Source organism: Saccopteryx leptura, chromosome 2 (genome assembly GCF_036850995.1).
Source record: "Saccopteryx leptura isolate mSacLep1 chromosome 2, mSacLep1_pri_phased_curated, whole genome shotgun sequence".
NCBI classification, from domain to species: Eukaryota; Metazoa; Chordata; class Mammalia; order Chiroptera; family Emballonuridae; genus Saccopteryx; species Saccopteryx leptura.
In genome coordinates this window covers 139,286,969-139,303,790 of record NC_089504.1, presented here as the reverse complement: position 1 = coordinate 139,303,790, position 16,822 = coordinate 139,286,969, and the positions used below count along the sequence as shown (strand labels likewise).

The following is a 16,822-nucleotide window of genomic DNA, read 5'->3' as shown; positions in this document are numbered from 1 at the left end:
ATATGAGCACTCAGTGGTTAATCAATAAATACTTTTAAAATAAATTAACACAAAATTTTCATAGAAGGTCAAGTGTAAGAATGTGTGCAAGTACAAATCTCCCTCTGTCAGGGGGAATAAAGCAGTGCAGTGATGTACCCTACTGATTACAAATTAATAAGCGTACATTTAGTTATATTTGTGAACATTAACTACTTCCCATTGACATTTTTTTTTTAATTATTCAGTGTATGGCACAAATTCATAAGTAAAATAAACAAAGAATATTTTAAATTTATTATCAAAAATTCTATCAAATTGAAATGAGTCACATTCTATTGTATATTTATAATCTCATTACTAATAAATTATTTCTATACAAGAAGAATTTATATTTTTATCAGATTTTTTTATTTTAAATTAAATGACAAAAGAAATTATAAAGGTGTATGTATCTTTATTCTGTACAAAAAATATTTTTCATTTTAGGATTATCTTACTATGTATCACAAATATGGCAAACCACTCATCTCTTACACTAACAGAAGTGTCTCCAATGTAGGAAAAAATCTCTTTGAACCACTATGTCTGTAATGGGTAGGAGAAATATTTATTTACTGTATATTCAGTTATATATATAAATATATCTATGTAAAGATACAAAAATTTAATAATATTAGTTACTAATTGGCAAAATGATAAAAATGAAATGAATATGGAAAAGAAATGATTTGCAACATTTGCTTTGTATAATATTCAAAATATTAAGTTTTTAAAGTCAATCATTATAAAGACTAATATTTTGAATATTTATGTAGTTTTCTTATGCACTCTACAAGCCATTGAAAATACAAGTAGATAAAGAAAAGCTCTTTTTTGAATATAAGTAACTTCACTTTGCCTATTGTTTGTTTATTTACTTATATATTTATTTTCTTAGACAGACAGGAAGGAAGAGAGATGAGAATCATCAAATTATAGTTGCAGCACTTTAGTTGTTCACTGATTGCTTCTCATACGTGCCTTGACCAAGGGGCTCCAGCTGAGCCAGTGACCCCTTGCGCAAGCCAGTGACCTTGGGCTTTAAGCCAGCGACCTTTGTGCTCAAGCCAGCAACCATGGGATCATGTTAATTATCACACTCTAAACCAGCAGCCCTGCACTCAAGCTGGCGAGCCCATGCTCAAGCTGGTCATGTTGGGGTTTTGAACCTGGGACCTCAGCATCCCAGGACAATGCTCTAGTCACTGTGCCATCACCAGTAGGGCTTGCCTATTTATTTATTAACTCATCTATTCAATGAACATTTTTTAGCACTATGTTTTAGACACTTAGGAATTATCACAAGAAAAGGAGATATATATGAATAACCACTTCACCTTGTTTACAACTAGAAAGTGCTTTACTCTGCTACCTTCTAACTGAGGATCTGTCAAATATTGTCTGAAAGAGTAGGCCTTGACATGACAAATACAAAGAAACTGTTGTGTTTATTGTACCAACCATTCAGAGTGCTAAATGTACTAGCTGAGTTTTGGTTTAAAGTAATGTTCTTTACATATTACTAAAATTTCTCTAAACTTCAAAAAAGTTTTGTTTTCTTATTTCTGTCAATATTTTTAATTCTTCCCCCAACCATTTTGGATCTATCTCAGGATTAGAATAATACTATGTATTTTTGCATTTAGCTATCTGTGAACTTTCTCATAGTTTGTTAACTATGGAATAATGGGTTAGCCAATAACATTTTAAAAAGGGACACAATTTCAGCCTTGTTCTAAGGACAAATGTGGGGTGGAATGTGTGGAAGTAGGGAATAAGCTGTTTGGTCAGGGACTGTTTCGCTAGACCTTCCAGGTGCAGCAGGCAGTATTGTAGCCAGCAGCCTGCAGATTGACCACATCTGTCCCTCGGTGAGCATTCTAATTTTCTATTTCTTCTCTACTGTAAACCTGACCCTGGAGTGTCATGATATCACATCTGCTAATGGGCTGCCACTAATTATTAGCTCAAATGATGCAAATAAATCCCATTAACCTATCTGTAAGGTCTTTTAGTTATTTTGTAAGAATGGATAGGAAGCATCTATGTTGCAATATAAAATTAAATTTGTACTAAATTTAAAATAATAGAGTCTACCATATCACAAAATTATGATAGTTCCCAAAGCCTAATTCTTCTTGACATTAGCACCTGCTCAACTCAGACCCAACTGTTAAAAGGAACTTATTATCTCACAAATATTTGGTATTTGGTAAGTTACCACAGGTTTTCTGTGTGTGTGTGTGTGTGTGTGTGTGTGTGTGTGTGTGTGTGTGTGTGAGAGAGAGAGAGAGAGAGAGAGTGATAGAGACAGAGAGACAGGGACAGACAGAAAGGAAGAGAGAGAGATGAGAAGCATCAATTCTCTGTTGTGGCACCTTAGTTGTTCATTGATTGCTTTCTAATACGAGCCTTGACCGGGTGGCTACAGCAGACCAAGTTGAGCTATGCTCAAACGAGGTGAGCCCTCATTCAAGCCAGTGACCTCAAGGTTTCGAATCTGGGTCTTCTGCATCCCAGTCCGACACTCTATCCACTGGTCAGACCCATAGTTTATTTTATTATTTTTAAAGTTAATTCACATGCATCTACATACATACAGAGTATAAGGCTCTGTGTCCATTTTGTCTGTTTTGACTATACTTTGCATTTCAGTTAAAGATTGAAGATAAATTGGCTTTAAAATACCCTACAACAATGATTGTATTAGCCTTTTTAATATGAGTTTTTTCAGTAGCTTTCTGTAGTATGGATTACAGTGTTCTATTTCACCAAACAAAAAATCAAAATGAAGCATTCTGAAACTTCTGCTTGTGCCATCAGTTTTAGACTTAATTCAACAGTGATGCCACACTTTTTAAATAAACGTAGAATAGTTGGGGAAGCACAATGTGATATTTTGATTAATTGAAAAAAATATCATTAAAAAATTGGTAGTCAAAGCTAACCATATTTTAATCTATATGTGTATGTTTCAAAAAGCAAGATGATTTTTTCCTAAATTCTTTGCATATACATAATTTACCATCTAAATTTCTTCATTGTTCTACTGACAAAGACTGTAACTGCCATCTAACCTCTTCTTCACCCCTTAGTCCCACTCCCCCACCCCCTACCCCACTCCTCTCTCTCTCTCTCTCTCTCTCTCTCTCTCTCTCTCTCTCTCACCCCTAGGCTCCGGGGCAAACTGAACAGCCTTTGCAGCCCTACTTGAGTCACTTATCCATATAGCTTTGAGAAAGTTACTAAATCTCTCTAAGCCTTTGTTATTTTATCTGTACAATGGGAAGTATGAGAAGGCAAGAAGGTCAACTGTACTTTGTTGAATAAACTAAATAAGATAGCTACTTAGCACAGAGCCAGACATTTGTAAATACTCACTATGTGTTAACTGCAAAGTATAAGCAGAATGATGTCATCAGGATATGTTTTTGGTTGTTGATGTAGTTTATTTATTAAATAGGAATAGAGACCTTGGTGTTAAAAATGGCTGACCTATTACTATGACAGGAGCTACCTTGACGTTACGTTTTCTATTTAGGTTAGCAAGTTTTGTGTGAGGAGTAATTTAGTTACTATCTGCTATAATTCTGTGAGTACCGGTAGATAACTTTTCTCTTTATGATGTAATGTCACCTAGCATGCCCTCATCTCCTGCCTGATCTGACTCTTCCCTTTTCACTGTCCACTTCCTCCTCGATATCCTTGATCAGCTTGTGCATGCACTTATGTAGTGCATCTTTACGACTTATAATCTTATACAATCTATCTTGTTAACAACTTTTATCTAAACTCATGAGGAACTAAGCAATAACTCTTGGCACCATTCCAAAGATCAGTTGGAATCAATGTTATTTCAGGAAATTTTTAGGAAATTTGTTTTTCTCAAATTAAATCTCAAAAACTTACATTTGGGATATATTTTAACTGTGTCATTTGTGTTTTGTGGTATTTTAGACCTTGTATGTTGTAGGAGATAAGTTCTTTAGCCTCATAATGTGTTAGTAACATGTCTATTGCAAGTTTTAGGAGTTGAGTATATTTCTAGAGGTACTGTTGAGTTAAAGTTGTCCCTTTCTCTCTTTCATTTAACTAGGTTAATCATTAATTGTTAGCATGCTCTTGTATAGTGTAAAGAGTATACAGTTGAATTTTAAATATGAATGTTCAAAATATTCTCCCCCATAATAGACTGCATTAAAAAGTTTCTTATAAATCAGGTAACTGATTTTCTAATTTCTAAAAAAATCTTTCAAACATTTTTCATCTGCTAGCTTTGGCATGTAAGACCATGAAAACAATTTTAACTTTGCTTTTCTGGCCTGTAACATTTGAAGCACTATTTCCATTGGGAAAAGCCACAGAAGGAAAACAGAAACCATAGGAAAGGAAGTGCTTGTACTTCAGTTAGAATCCTGGCGCTGCTACCTTCTAGCTTTGAGTAAGTTGCTTAATATTTGTGAACTTGTTACTTCATTTATAAAAAAAAAAGTGGTTTATAATATAAACCCCGTAGGAATATTTTGAAAATAAAGTGAAATAATGAGAAGTTCCTGTAAATTTATGGTTGCCAAGTGTCATAATCTTGCATATAAAAACAACTATTTACTACCCACTTGATTACTAATATCCCAATTTCTTTTATATTTTAAATTTCTTACCCTGATATTTAAATTTCTTAAAAGTATATTCTTATATTTTTTAAATGAATGAGAGATACTTATTCTGTACTCTTTAACTCAACTTTAAATTGAATAAAATATAACAATGTTGTAAAAGAACATGCCATGGCATATATTGTATGAGGTCTATCCATAAACTCACTAAATCAAAGATCTTATTAACCGAACATCATTTTTATTGAAGTTTTTTGTAGTATTTTTAAATGTAAAAACTCTGTGCACAACCCCACACCCTATGGTAAGTAAAGCAGGCACCTACAGAATAACATAGATAACAAAAGCAGAAAATTACGCCACATTCATCATTATCATACCCAGTAGACTGCAAATGTTTTAACTTGTGATCTAGTTATATAGCGAGAAGTAATTGTTATATCTTGCCCAAGCAGAGTAAAATAATGACTAATAGTAATAGAGGCTGGTTACCTGCCCTGACCACTTGTAAAACAAGCACTTTAAAATCTACGAATTCAACCAACTTCTATTTAGTTTTTCTGTTTACCAGACACTCTTCTGGATGCCATAGGACACAAAATGTCCACATTCATTCCTACTTTATGAAAAAGAAGAGACATAATAACAAAAAAATATATATACTATGTCCAGTGAATGCAAGTGCTTTAAGAAACATGAGGCAGAGTGAGGAGTAGGAAATGGCAGAGGGCAGGGACACTCTAGATAGAGCGGTCAGATACGACCTCTGAAGAGAGGGAGAGGAAAAGGAATCAGAGAGACAGCTGAGGGTCACGTCATCTAGAGCTCCGTGGAAAGAGCTTTGACTTTTATTCTGAGTGATTCTTGAGACTGTTGATGGCTTTGGATTATAAGTGAGCCATACTGACAGTATCAATAAGATCTCTGGCTACTCAGTATCAATAAGATATCTGAATAGACTTTGGGGAGCAGGGATGAAACCATGTGCACCAACCTCAGGTAGACTTGAGAATAGTAAGGCCAAGTTCTTCCAATCCAGGTTTTACATGCAGCAACACTGGGAGGGATTCCTTTAATTAGGGTTTTTGGAAAGATATTCAAAAGCATCAAACACACTAAGGAGAGCTACATACAGTTTATTACACCAGTTTTTATGCCCCCATCTATAAATAATGATTGAAGTTTGACAATAAGTCTCTAGCTCCACTCACCAAGAAGTTTAAGATATCTTTTATCCACTATGATGAAGGGAAGAGTTCAAATTTGGGTCCTCTTCTTATGTCCTAGGTTGCTGTTGTACTGCCCTGTCCCCTCTTTGCTTCAGGCTCCTTATTACGCAGATAGTTGTGAGACTTGATTTGTTCAAGCCAGGAGAGGCTGTTTCAAGGCCTCAGCTCTGTCTCTACAACCTGAGCCCTTCACGGCCCCTGGTAGCTAAGTCTGCAGCTGTGTAAGACAGGGAAGAGCTAAACTATTCCAGCAGGCAGAAATATTTCCCACTTGCTTCGGAGCTGAAAATGGTTCTCCCACAGAGCAGCCACATGGCATTATGAAATAGCATCCCTGGCAGTAGTAGCTCTGTGCTGTGACTATGAATGACATAATGCTCTGTGAGATTTATAATTACCCCATCTCTAACACTGACTTGTTCTCTGCCCTTTACTGCCCTGAGTTCAGAAAAATTTCCCCAGGACTTTGTACCATGGCCAAGGACAATTCTTAGTATTATATGCTAAATGCAAAATGCACTTTCTTCTTGCAGAAATACAGGCAGGTCCTACTTGAGGGAACCTGGTGAGCATTTTCTCTGGCCTCAAGTAGAGATGGCAGGAAAAAAATCAATAATGAAAAATGTGATTTAAAAATCCAGGAATCTTAACCAGGTTTTGTGATAAAACACTCCTTGGCCTGTTCCTGCCCCACCCTCATGGAACACAATGAAATCTGATTTAATCAGAATCAGCCAGGAGGTGAAAGGGCAGGGTGGAAGTACTGTGTGAAAACTGTAGATCTTTGAAAGAAAGGAGGAAGGGGGCTTAGAAACTGAGGAAGGGTTACAATGTTAATGACATTTTCTGATTGTATTCTACCAAACAGCTTCCGCTTTCTTCTCATTTGCCTCCCAGAGTTGCTAGACTGCTTCTGCTGGCGGGCTGGAGGAGATGGCCAGATGTGGAAAGGAACAAAGTAGTTTATACACATTGGGGGTACACTTGACTCTGAAATTCCAGTGTGCTATGGAACTACAGCAAACAGTTTCTCAGATCACACTAGACTAGAGGGATCTGTGGAGAAATGAAGTTCACAAAAACAAATAGATAAGTCTCCTCTAACTTTAACTCCCTAAACCCTAAGTATATCTTTAAAGGGCTCAAAACTGTTATGACTGTAGTTTATTGTATTCTCAGGGCCACCGTACATGGACATGCCCTTGCACTGTTCTAGGGGTTCTACTCACAAAGCCCACAACCCCTATTGACGGTGTTGCAGTTTGCTTACTTGTTCCCTGCTTACTGAGTAGTCTTCACTCCTTCGAATAATTGTCCCTGGAAGTTATGACTAGGCATGATGCTTTTATGATTTATTCATTCACTTATTCACTCAACAAACTATTTATTAAGCATCAACCTTATGCCAGTCACTGACCCCAGAAAAATTGTTTTAAACAGCATCTATTATGTGTCAGGTTACAAACTGGGCCCATGATATATAATATCTTTTTTCATATTATTCCTTTTCCATCTATATGCAACTCCAGGAAAATTAGCTATGAAAATGGCTCTCACCCTGACTGCAGAGAAAATCAGGGTTAATCTGAGTAAGTATTCTAAGGAGGAGTCATTAGCATAGGGCCAGTGTGCTGTCATTTAAATTATACTCTGGGGTTCTCATAGCCAGTGGTCTCTCTTTGGCCTTCCGGTTCTTGTTGGCCATTCCAATCCTCCAAGCCTCTTAATATGCATCTCCCTTTATTTTTAATTCCCTTTCCTTTGGCTCATTTTTCAACGTTCAGATTAAATGTCATGCACTTCTGAAGTCCTCCTAGATCTTCATGAGAAGAATCAAGTACTTTTCACCTCTGTTCCTTTAATTAAAACCCAAGAATTTCTCTAATAAACATGTACAACACTGGATAAAAAAAATAGCATGTAATGTAAAAGTATGCAGAATTATGTTTTCTTTTAGCTTGTACTCTAATTAATTATGTGATGTTCTGAGAGATTATATGAGTTATCTAAAATCACACAATAAACCCTTCAGGGAGAATAATTTTTTTTCGGTCATCAGTGTTCTCCCAATGACTAGAACATTGCCTGGCATTTTAGATGCTCTCGATAAACACAAGCATGCTAACAAATGAACAAATGTTTAGAGATTGACAAGGCATTTGATATAGCTAGAGTTTTGAAGTTGCAGGAATATCACGAGATATTTGTTAAGATGAAGGTTGACAAACACCTAGGGACCAGATTCTTAGAAACCACATGTGTCATGTGGAGAGGGGGGGTGTTCTGTTTTAGGCCATGTGTTTAGCACATATCAGAGAATCAAAAACAATCCTATCCCCTGGACATTTTTAGCAGAGCCAGGAGATGATACAAATGAAAATGCACATTGATTATCCGTATGGTCTTTCCGCATGATCCCCAACCAGATCAACCCTGATGCTCTCTGACATAAGGATTGCATCCTTCTTTATCTAGCACATTGTCTGGAAATCAAAGTCATAGCCACTTTTTATGACCATTTGTTCTTGAACTTGAAAGTTATTGGCACCGATTGAGCCTTTGTGGTCATTCCACTGAGGCCCCAGCTCTATTGCAAGCAGAGCAAAAGAAGGCCTGTCCCTACATTCCCAAACATGCCTGAACTGTGTGTACTAATTAGTCTTTATTTTACCCGTGCTTACAATTACAAGTGTACAGAGCTAAAAATAAATTTGATCATATCTTTGAACACACTTATATTACATAAAAAAAACGGAGATCAAGTGAGGTTAAGTGGATTGCTCAAGGTTAAATTCCATGATTTATTTTAGTTGAGTAGGAGGTGTGCATCAGAGAGAAATAAACATTTTACAGTGGTTTGAATCCAGCAGACCCTTCTGGGTCTGCAATTCACTGGAGCCTCATTTTATGAGCAGATGGGTCAAGGACTAGTAAGTTAATGAAAAAGCTTAATCTAGTAACTGCTTCACAGTGTGTGGAAAGCCATAGAGGAAATGTAGAATGCAAGTGGCATTTAGGCTGTTAAATGGATGTGATGGCCGCTGCCACCATGGCAACCAATTGTTTGTTTAAAGGTTTCTTCAATAAATCTTGATGACTTTCTAATATATTACTAAATTCAAACATTTCTCCAGCCAACACCTTACCACACATATTTACTTCAACAGTCTCTCTCTTCTATCTTTTTCCATCCTAATCTAGCCTTCTCAAAAGAAACATTTTTCAAATTTTATTTTGTTACTGCCATTAACCAAAGTACTCATGTACAACATTATTCATCTCCTTCCTTGTAAAGCTCATCTGTTTAGTTTTGCAAACCCCGATGTGATGCTTATTTCTCTCCAGGAATGCTTCTCTTAGTTATTGCACCCTCGGGTATGGAGCCTTTATGGTCTCTGACACTCAGTTGTGATGGTTTGATCTTACTGTTAGTTCAGTTAGTCCTGAAATAGGATATGCAGTGCAACTATTTGTATATCAATTTATCTTTCCAATGGCTTTTATTTTTATTTTGGAGAGATAGTACATGAAAAAAAAAACTACTTACAACTGGGACTATGTTTGTGAGGTTGATGATAGCCAATCACCAAAAATGACCCCGAGCTCTGTCCCTGGAGCCAGGATGAAAAAAAAATCAAATGTACAGTCCCTGACCCAATCAGAAGACTGCCATCTCAAATGTTCAACCAAATACAATAGTGTGTATGAGAGTGAAATAAAGGTCTTCTTATCTGAAATTTCATAGAACAGTCACTATATCTTAGACTTTATAGCCATCTTGCAAATGATTATTTGCTCAAAGATACCAGAGTGTTTTAAAGGTTATTATAAGAAGTTCATACTTATATCAAATTGCAGTAAATGAGATTACCCATAAATAAATTTTTCAGAAACAGAAAGCCTTTCTCATTTTAAGCCAAAATTACCACATTAAAGATTTTAAGGACTTTAGATAAAAATAACTTAAAAATAGTGTACGCATCTCAACCTTCTTCAACAGAGCATGTAGGACATTTTTCCTTAGCTTGAGTACTCAGAGTCGTCATTTTGAATAATAATTACTTTTCAGGTCTGTAACAAACTGTTGTTTTTAAGTTGCTGAGTCATTATTGTTAGTTCCACATGATACAGAGTGATCTAGATTGCTATTTCTCTGAGAATATTTGCTTCTCTTTTACGTGTCTGGTGTCCTTGCAGTTAGCATTTATTTCTGCCTGCGCTAGACCTACTGTTCTTAATTTCCCCATTCTCCACATTTCATGTGAGTTCTATCCGGATGTAGATTGCTGTACTAAGCAAACATTCTTGTTAAAATAGTAGTAAATGGGTGTTGAATATGAAATGATGTAGCCTCATTAAATAAGAGAATTTTACTGCATAACTCTGTTATGTTTATGCTGGCTGTTCAGAGACCTTTCAACTTATTTCCTGGTTCTTTGCTCCACAGGCACCGGAGGGTTGGGATTGCTGGGGCTGAGTGTGGCCTTCTAAGCCACAGTGGTCTGGGGCAGATAGAGAAGAGGCAGCAATTAGAACTTGACCGGCTCCCTGGAGTTGGGCCATCCACACAGGACAACTCGGTGGTGGGCACTGAGAATCAATGGACACTAACTCAGAGCACTGAACCAAAACCTAGAGTTCTGCTGTTACATCTACTGTGTGACCTTTTTAAAGGTCCTATAGCCATTTTCCTTCATGAAGTTCATTTCTCTTAGATTGCTTGCAGATTTTAAAAGTTGGAGATACTGGTTATCTACCATAGAGAGTGTTCGGCCCTTTTCAGTGCACAGACACTTTTAGTTCTTCCACATCTCTACTTCCTGAAGAAAAATCTAGTCTACTAAAGAAAGAAACTTTTGTGCAATTATTATGGATGCATACTATAAATGAATATGCCACCTAGTTCATTCTAATTTTTTTGAAAACTCCTGACTATATGTAGTTTAAATATTTAAGTAGATTTCTTACCACTTTACTAGGCAAAATGCCATCTAGTTTGTCATTACAGAGCTGCTCAGAAATGCCCTTTAATCATGCTTTTTGTTTTTCATTTAGTACTTAGGTCAAGTCCTCACTAGCCTCTTTATATTTACCGATACTTGTTAATAACAGATAGTCAAAATTATGCTGCAACTGGATCCATACAAAGGATCTTTGTGCAATGAGACCAAACGTGATGAACTTTCTTTGTTCCAGTTAGTAAGCATGTGATCTATCTAGAGAAGTACAAAATTACTCCCACGGATTCCTTAATGTGTAGAAGTGAAACCATGTCAGTCAGACACATGAAAACATTTGTTTACTAACCAGAGGCGGATTTAACAGCCGTTGCACCAGACACATGTCCTGGGCCGTGTCTTATGAAGGGCCCCGCAAAACACCAACTTGACACTTTTTTCTAATGAAGGGGCCCAATATTTTCTTCTGTGCCCGGGGCCTGAACCGACTTTAACCCTCCTCTGTTACTAACCCCTTTAGATATTTCTGTCTGCGCACTTCTTGCCAGTTTTCCTGCTGTGCATTTCCTGTTGGATTCTAAGCATTTAATCTCTGAGACCATGTCTTTTATTCTGTTCTAGCTCCTCCATCACCACTCCCATACTGTCTTTCTTGGTGGGACATGGCATCTTACTCTGCATTCATAATTTTTACCAGCTGACAACAAAACAATGCCGACAGTAATTGACAGTTTCTGGAAGGAGAACAACCCTGTGAGGGAAGCGGGAAAGGCTGCCAGACAGAAGCCTCAGGACTATTGACTAAGCCTAAAGAAACATTTAGGAAAAAAGATATAATAGAAAGAGACACAAGAAGAGAATCATCAGATAACGATAGAGTTCAGACTAACTTGCTTAGCCCCTGTACAGACTACTCTTCCTTTTCAACTGAGATCTTCAAGGGCAGAATCATGCCGTGTCTGTCTTGGTGTCTACAGCACCCATGGTGGGCCCAGCAAATAGTAATACTTGCTTGGTGGTGAAAGGACCCATCCCTGGCAGGAGGCTGTATCTTCCTGTTTTCCCTCAGGCCTGTCCTCTTGGGTCTTGCTCACTATTTTGGGTCTGGAGCAACCCAACAGCACAGAGGAGACCTGGTTGGGTACACCTTTCTTATAAAATATTTATTTTTACTAATTCTTTTCAAAAAATAATAATTGCCTTGCTTAACTAATTTTTAAAATGTATTCAGTATTTACTGAGCACCTGGTATGTGTAAGGCAGTGCTCCATGTGATAGCAATACAGCAACAAATAGCATCTTTTATCATATGCCAGATACTGTCAAATACCTTGGATTTTGTTTAAAGTATCTTATTTAATGATTAAATCCCCTGTGATGTGGGTGTTTTCTTCAATTTAAAAATGAAGTTTCAGGGATTCAGAACTTAATTACATTTTGGGGGATCTTATAGCTGAGAAGCAGAAAACAGGAGTGAAAATCCAAGTTTAACTGACTCAAAATTTATGCTGTTAATTACTAGGCTTTACTACTTTTAGACCATGAATAGAGAAATGGGAATACATAAATCAGAACCTGAAAATATGTCCAGTAAATGTTAATAGCTTGTCAGGAAGAATTTTTAAGAACCCTAGTTCTTTAACCTGAAGGCATAGCAACGTATCTCCCTCCCCCCCCCCACCCCCAGTTAAATCTACTACAGATTGTCTTACCAGGAATGATTTGATTAAATCCTGTGAATGACTTTTTGACAAGCATCCTAAATGTGCATTGCTCATACTCATTTTCATTTGTCCACAATGCACCAAGGACAGCAAATATATCTATATAGGGCACTGTGGCATTTTATTAATGAAACTAAGTAGGTCATTTTTTATCCAGGTTAATCAATAATCTTTTCATTCCTTCAAAACATGCACTGAGAGCTAGCTATTCACCAGCCATTCTAGTAGGATGAAAAAATAAGACAAACAAGAACCCTGCTCTTTCAGACCTTATATGTAAGAGTTAGGAAACAAGAAGTGAATTTAAGGGATAATTTCTGGTGATGGTAACCACTATGGAGAAAAGTAGGGAAGGATCTGTGAGAAGAGTGAGTACTGGCTAGGAACGGGGAAGGCCTTACTGGAGAGATGCTGTTTGAGCTGAGTCCTGCATGGTGAGAAAGGGTCAGCCACGTTAAGATTAAAAAAAAGAAAAAGAAACTGCAAGACCAAAAGCAAGAACAAACTTCAGTTTTTGAATAACTGAAAAAAGACTTTTATTTCTGCATCAGAGTAAGCTGAAGGGAGAGGCAAGAGATAGGTTAGAGAGAGAAGTATGGCCCAGGTCACTCAGAGCCTTACATGTACAACTTCGTAATGCATTGTCCAAACAAAAACATGCTTAAGAACTAAAGGGGATATTTTAAATAATTACACCAGGACAAGAGGTGTAAACCCTGAATTTCTCAGATATAGCAAGATTTATAGTTACCCCACTTATATGCCAGGGAAAATAATTTAAATTCTACTGCAGAATAGTCATGAGCCCTTCGATGGTTTTAAGCAGGAGAGTGAAATAATTTGACTTGCATTCATAAATAATCACTTTGGCCACTGTATAAAGATTAACTGCTGAAACAGGAGATCAGTTTTAGAGACTAATGAAATAATCCTGGCTAGAAGCAGTAGTGGCTTGAATGGTAGTAATATGGTTGAAAAGAACATCAGCAATTTGGGATGCATTTTGTAGATAGTGTAGATAAGACATGGGTTGGATGTAGGCCTGAGGGAGAGATAAGAATAAAAGTCACTGTTAGGTTTTTGGCCCCGCCCTTTGGGTGAATTATGATACCATTGGCTGGTTTTGGAAAGACTGACAGAGGAATTGGTTTGAGATGATGATGGGGAATGAGTGGAATCAACAGTCTGGGTTCAGCTATGTTGAGTTTGAGATTCCTATTAGAAATACAAGTGGAGGTGTCAGGTAAGCACCTGGGATATATTCTCTTTTCTTCCTCCCCTTGGAACAGCTTTCTTACAATGTTACTTGTATCCTCAATAAAACAAATGAAAATGGCATTCAAATACTCTGTTTAAGTGATTTTTTTACTCTACCACTTCAATTACATTTTGCTTGAAACTTCTAACATTACCAATTAATTGCCTTTCTAGGAAAGCATAGACCTGGGTGAAATCATGTTTTCCCTCTGTTATTTGCCAACTGCGGGACGTATGACACTGACAGTCATCAAGTGCAGGAATCTGAAGGCGATGGATATCACCGGCGCATCAGGTATGCACACAGGTGGCTAGGGAGCCAAGGACACATTCCCAAATCAAATATTCTACGTATCCAAAATTATATGTAACAGTTGAATTGCTGAGTTCATTTGTCTGTAATGGAGTACTATAAAAGTAGAAAGAGAGATTACCAGCTTTTATTTAAATTATTATTACAATATTTTTAAAAGGTGATACCAAATAGATTGACTTTGAACTTAAATTTTTATTTTTATTTATTTCTCTACTGATTCAGTGCTTTCTGAAAAATATGTAATTTACTGTCCACTTTTAGCTAATCACTTGCTTATAAAAGGAGATTCTTGGGCTTTAAGCCATGCACTTTAAACTTGCATTAGTCTGTGAGTAAGGACCATTTGAAGACAGTAGTAAAGGATGATATGGGGCAAGTTAACAATTTGTGGTTCTCAAAAACAAAAATACCCCCTAAATTCTCATTACAAAAAGAATGAGGGAAGTCTAAATTCTAGTATGGAAAGAGGTACAGGGTTTACTAAGTGAACATTAAAAATGAGGTGTAGCCTGACCCAGGCGGTGGCTTAGTAGATAGAGCATCAGCCTGAGATGCTGAAGACCCAGGTTCAAAGCCCTGAGCATGCTGGCTTGAGCGTGGATCTCATCTGCACAGGGTCACCGGTTTGAGCGTGGGATCATAGACATGACCCCATGGTTGCTGGCTTGAGTCCAAGGTCACAGGCTTGAGCAAAGGGTCACTCACTCAGCTGGAGCCCCCTTACCCCCATCAAGGCACATATGAGAAAGCAATCAATGAACAACTAAGGAGCCGCAACAAAGAATTGATGCTTCTTGTCTCTCTCCCTTCCTGTCTGTCCCAGTCTTTCTGACTCTTGCTAGGGAAAAAAAAAAGAAAAAATGAGGTACAAATATAAAGATGGATATCATGTTCCTTTCTGTTTAAGAATGGGAATTTTTAGGATATATATTTATATTGCTAATATTTGCATAAATAAATACTGGAGTGATACACAGAGGTAAGAGGTAGGGATGGAGAGGTATGGAGACAGATGGGAGGGAGGCTTCTCACTTGACGTCTTCTTCTAGCATCTTGATTCTTGAATTATGTCATGATTTACCTATTCATTTATTTTTAATTTGCCATATACAATTTGTTTATATATAAAAAGGTAGGGAAAAAAAGCAAGTAAATTCCACATTTATTTTGAAATAACTCAAGAAAAATTCTTGGGTCAACAAATGTGGAAGAACTTAAGATAAACAGTGTACTCTGCAAATTATTGCTTATTCTATTCTTTCTACCATGTATCAAAAGAGATCAAATTTTGAGACAAGCAAACAGCATCAAAGTTGTAATTAAGTACAAGATTACTTTTTATTTATGTGAAGCTTTCTATGGAGGAGTACATGCTTTGAGAACACCACCTCATTAATTCTCACAAAAGGCTTGTGAATCAACTAAGGAGCCGGTAAATTATCCTTGTCATGAGTAGAGTAGAGAAATGTCATCAGAGACACGAGGGGGGCATTGAAGGATAAACCAGGCCTTGTTCTCAATGTTAATGAGGGGCCTAGGCCGAGGGCTTGTACACAAAAGTGGATCACAAATTGAGCTTCTTCCTTAAAACATACTTCCTATTATTGAAAAATGTAAAAACAAATGGAAAATAGCCATTGAAGACTGCCCTTTCACCTTGCTTTTTTCTACATGCCCTAGTACTAGCAGCACAGTATGTTTTTGCCCCTCGGAGAAGATGTTTATGAAATACACAGATTTTTTTTTTCTAGAGCTCTAAAAACATTCATTTGCTCAACTAAATTAATACTGCCACCATTTTGGCCTATTCTAAAGAAATCATATGTATTACTGTATTGATGGGAAGAGAGGAAAAGTGGTGCTAGAGTTGGGTGATGACCAGAAAATAAAAAATAAAGATAGAGCTTAGAAACTGATTGTTTGAACCATCTACCATGCTCACCCTAGTGCCAGCACCCCCTCCTGAAGCCATGCCTCCTTTTTATAAAAATGTAAAGCAGTTTGAGAAACTTTTATGCTGTTATATAACTTCCTAGACTACGGTAACAGTGGTTCTACCTCAGGTGGCAGGAGTAAGGAGGTAGAGACAGCTGGGCAGAACTTGTTAATGGTTATTTGGTCCCTTTGGCCCATAAAAATATAGCCCAACTAAATTTTTCTCTTTCCAGTTGGTGTCATACAAATAATGTCATAACAGAAAGCTTCCTTGTGGCCATCTTTAAGGCACGTAATGACTTTTTGGTTGTATGCTCTTGAGCGTTTAATAATTATCTGCAGTGACCATTCATTTCTTCAGAGCTCCTTATCAAGCACTAACACAAGGACTATAAAATGAGACCTCTAATTTTAGTCCCTTTCCAGCAATTAAAGAAAATTCAAATGTAGTTCTTGCTTTCTTATTTCTTCTCATTGTGATTACATATGCTTGTCTAGATATAATATTACTCTCTCACAAGTTTTAGTATTGTTATTTGAAATTACTTTGAAAGAAATTAACTTGAATACAATTATTCTTGTTTGGGTGACATTCCCTAGAAATCATCATTTCGAACAAAATGTGTCCTCAAATAACTGTGACTAAAAGCTCATTAAAGCTCTGAACTGGCTCTTGATAAACTAGTGAATTTTGTTGTATTAGAAACAGTGAGAGCAAGTTAATTCTTTTCTAGTTCATTCAAGATAAATGCTTTCATTTAAAGTA

At 36.8% G+C, this 16,822-nt stretch overlaps 1 protein-coding gene across 1 annotated transcript in view; it reads left to right on the top strand.

Moving 5' to 3' along the window:
- The window catches only part of SYT10 (synaptotagmin 10), an 80,051-nt gene that overhangs the window by 50,285 nt on the left and 12,944 nt on the right, over positions 1 to 16,822 (top strand). Inside the window, exon 4 of the mRNA XM_066368941.1 lies at positions 13,980 to 14,100. Coding sequence (XP_066225038.1) covers positions 13,980 to 14,100 — 121 coding nt within the window. The remainder of the gene's footprint in view (positions 1 to 13,979; positions 14,101 to 16,822) is intronic.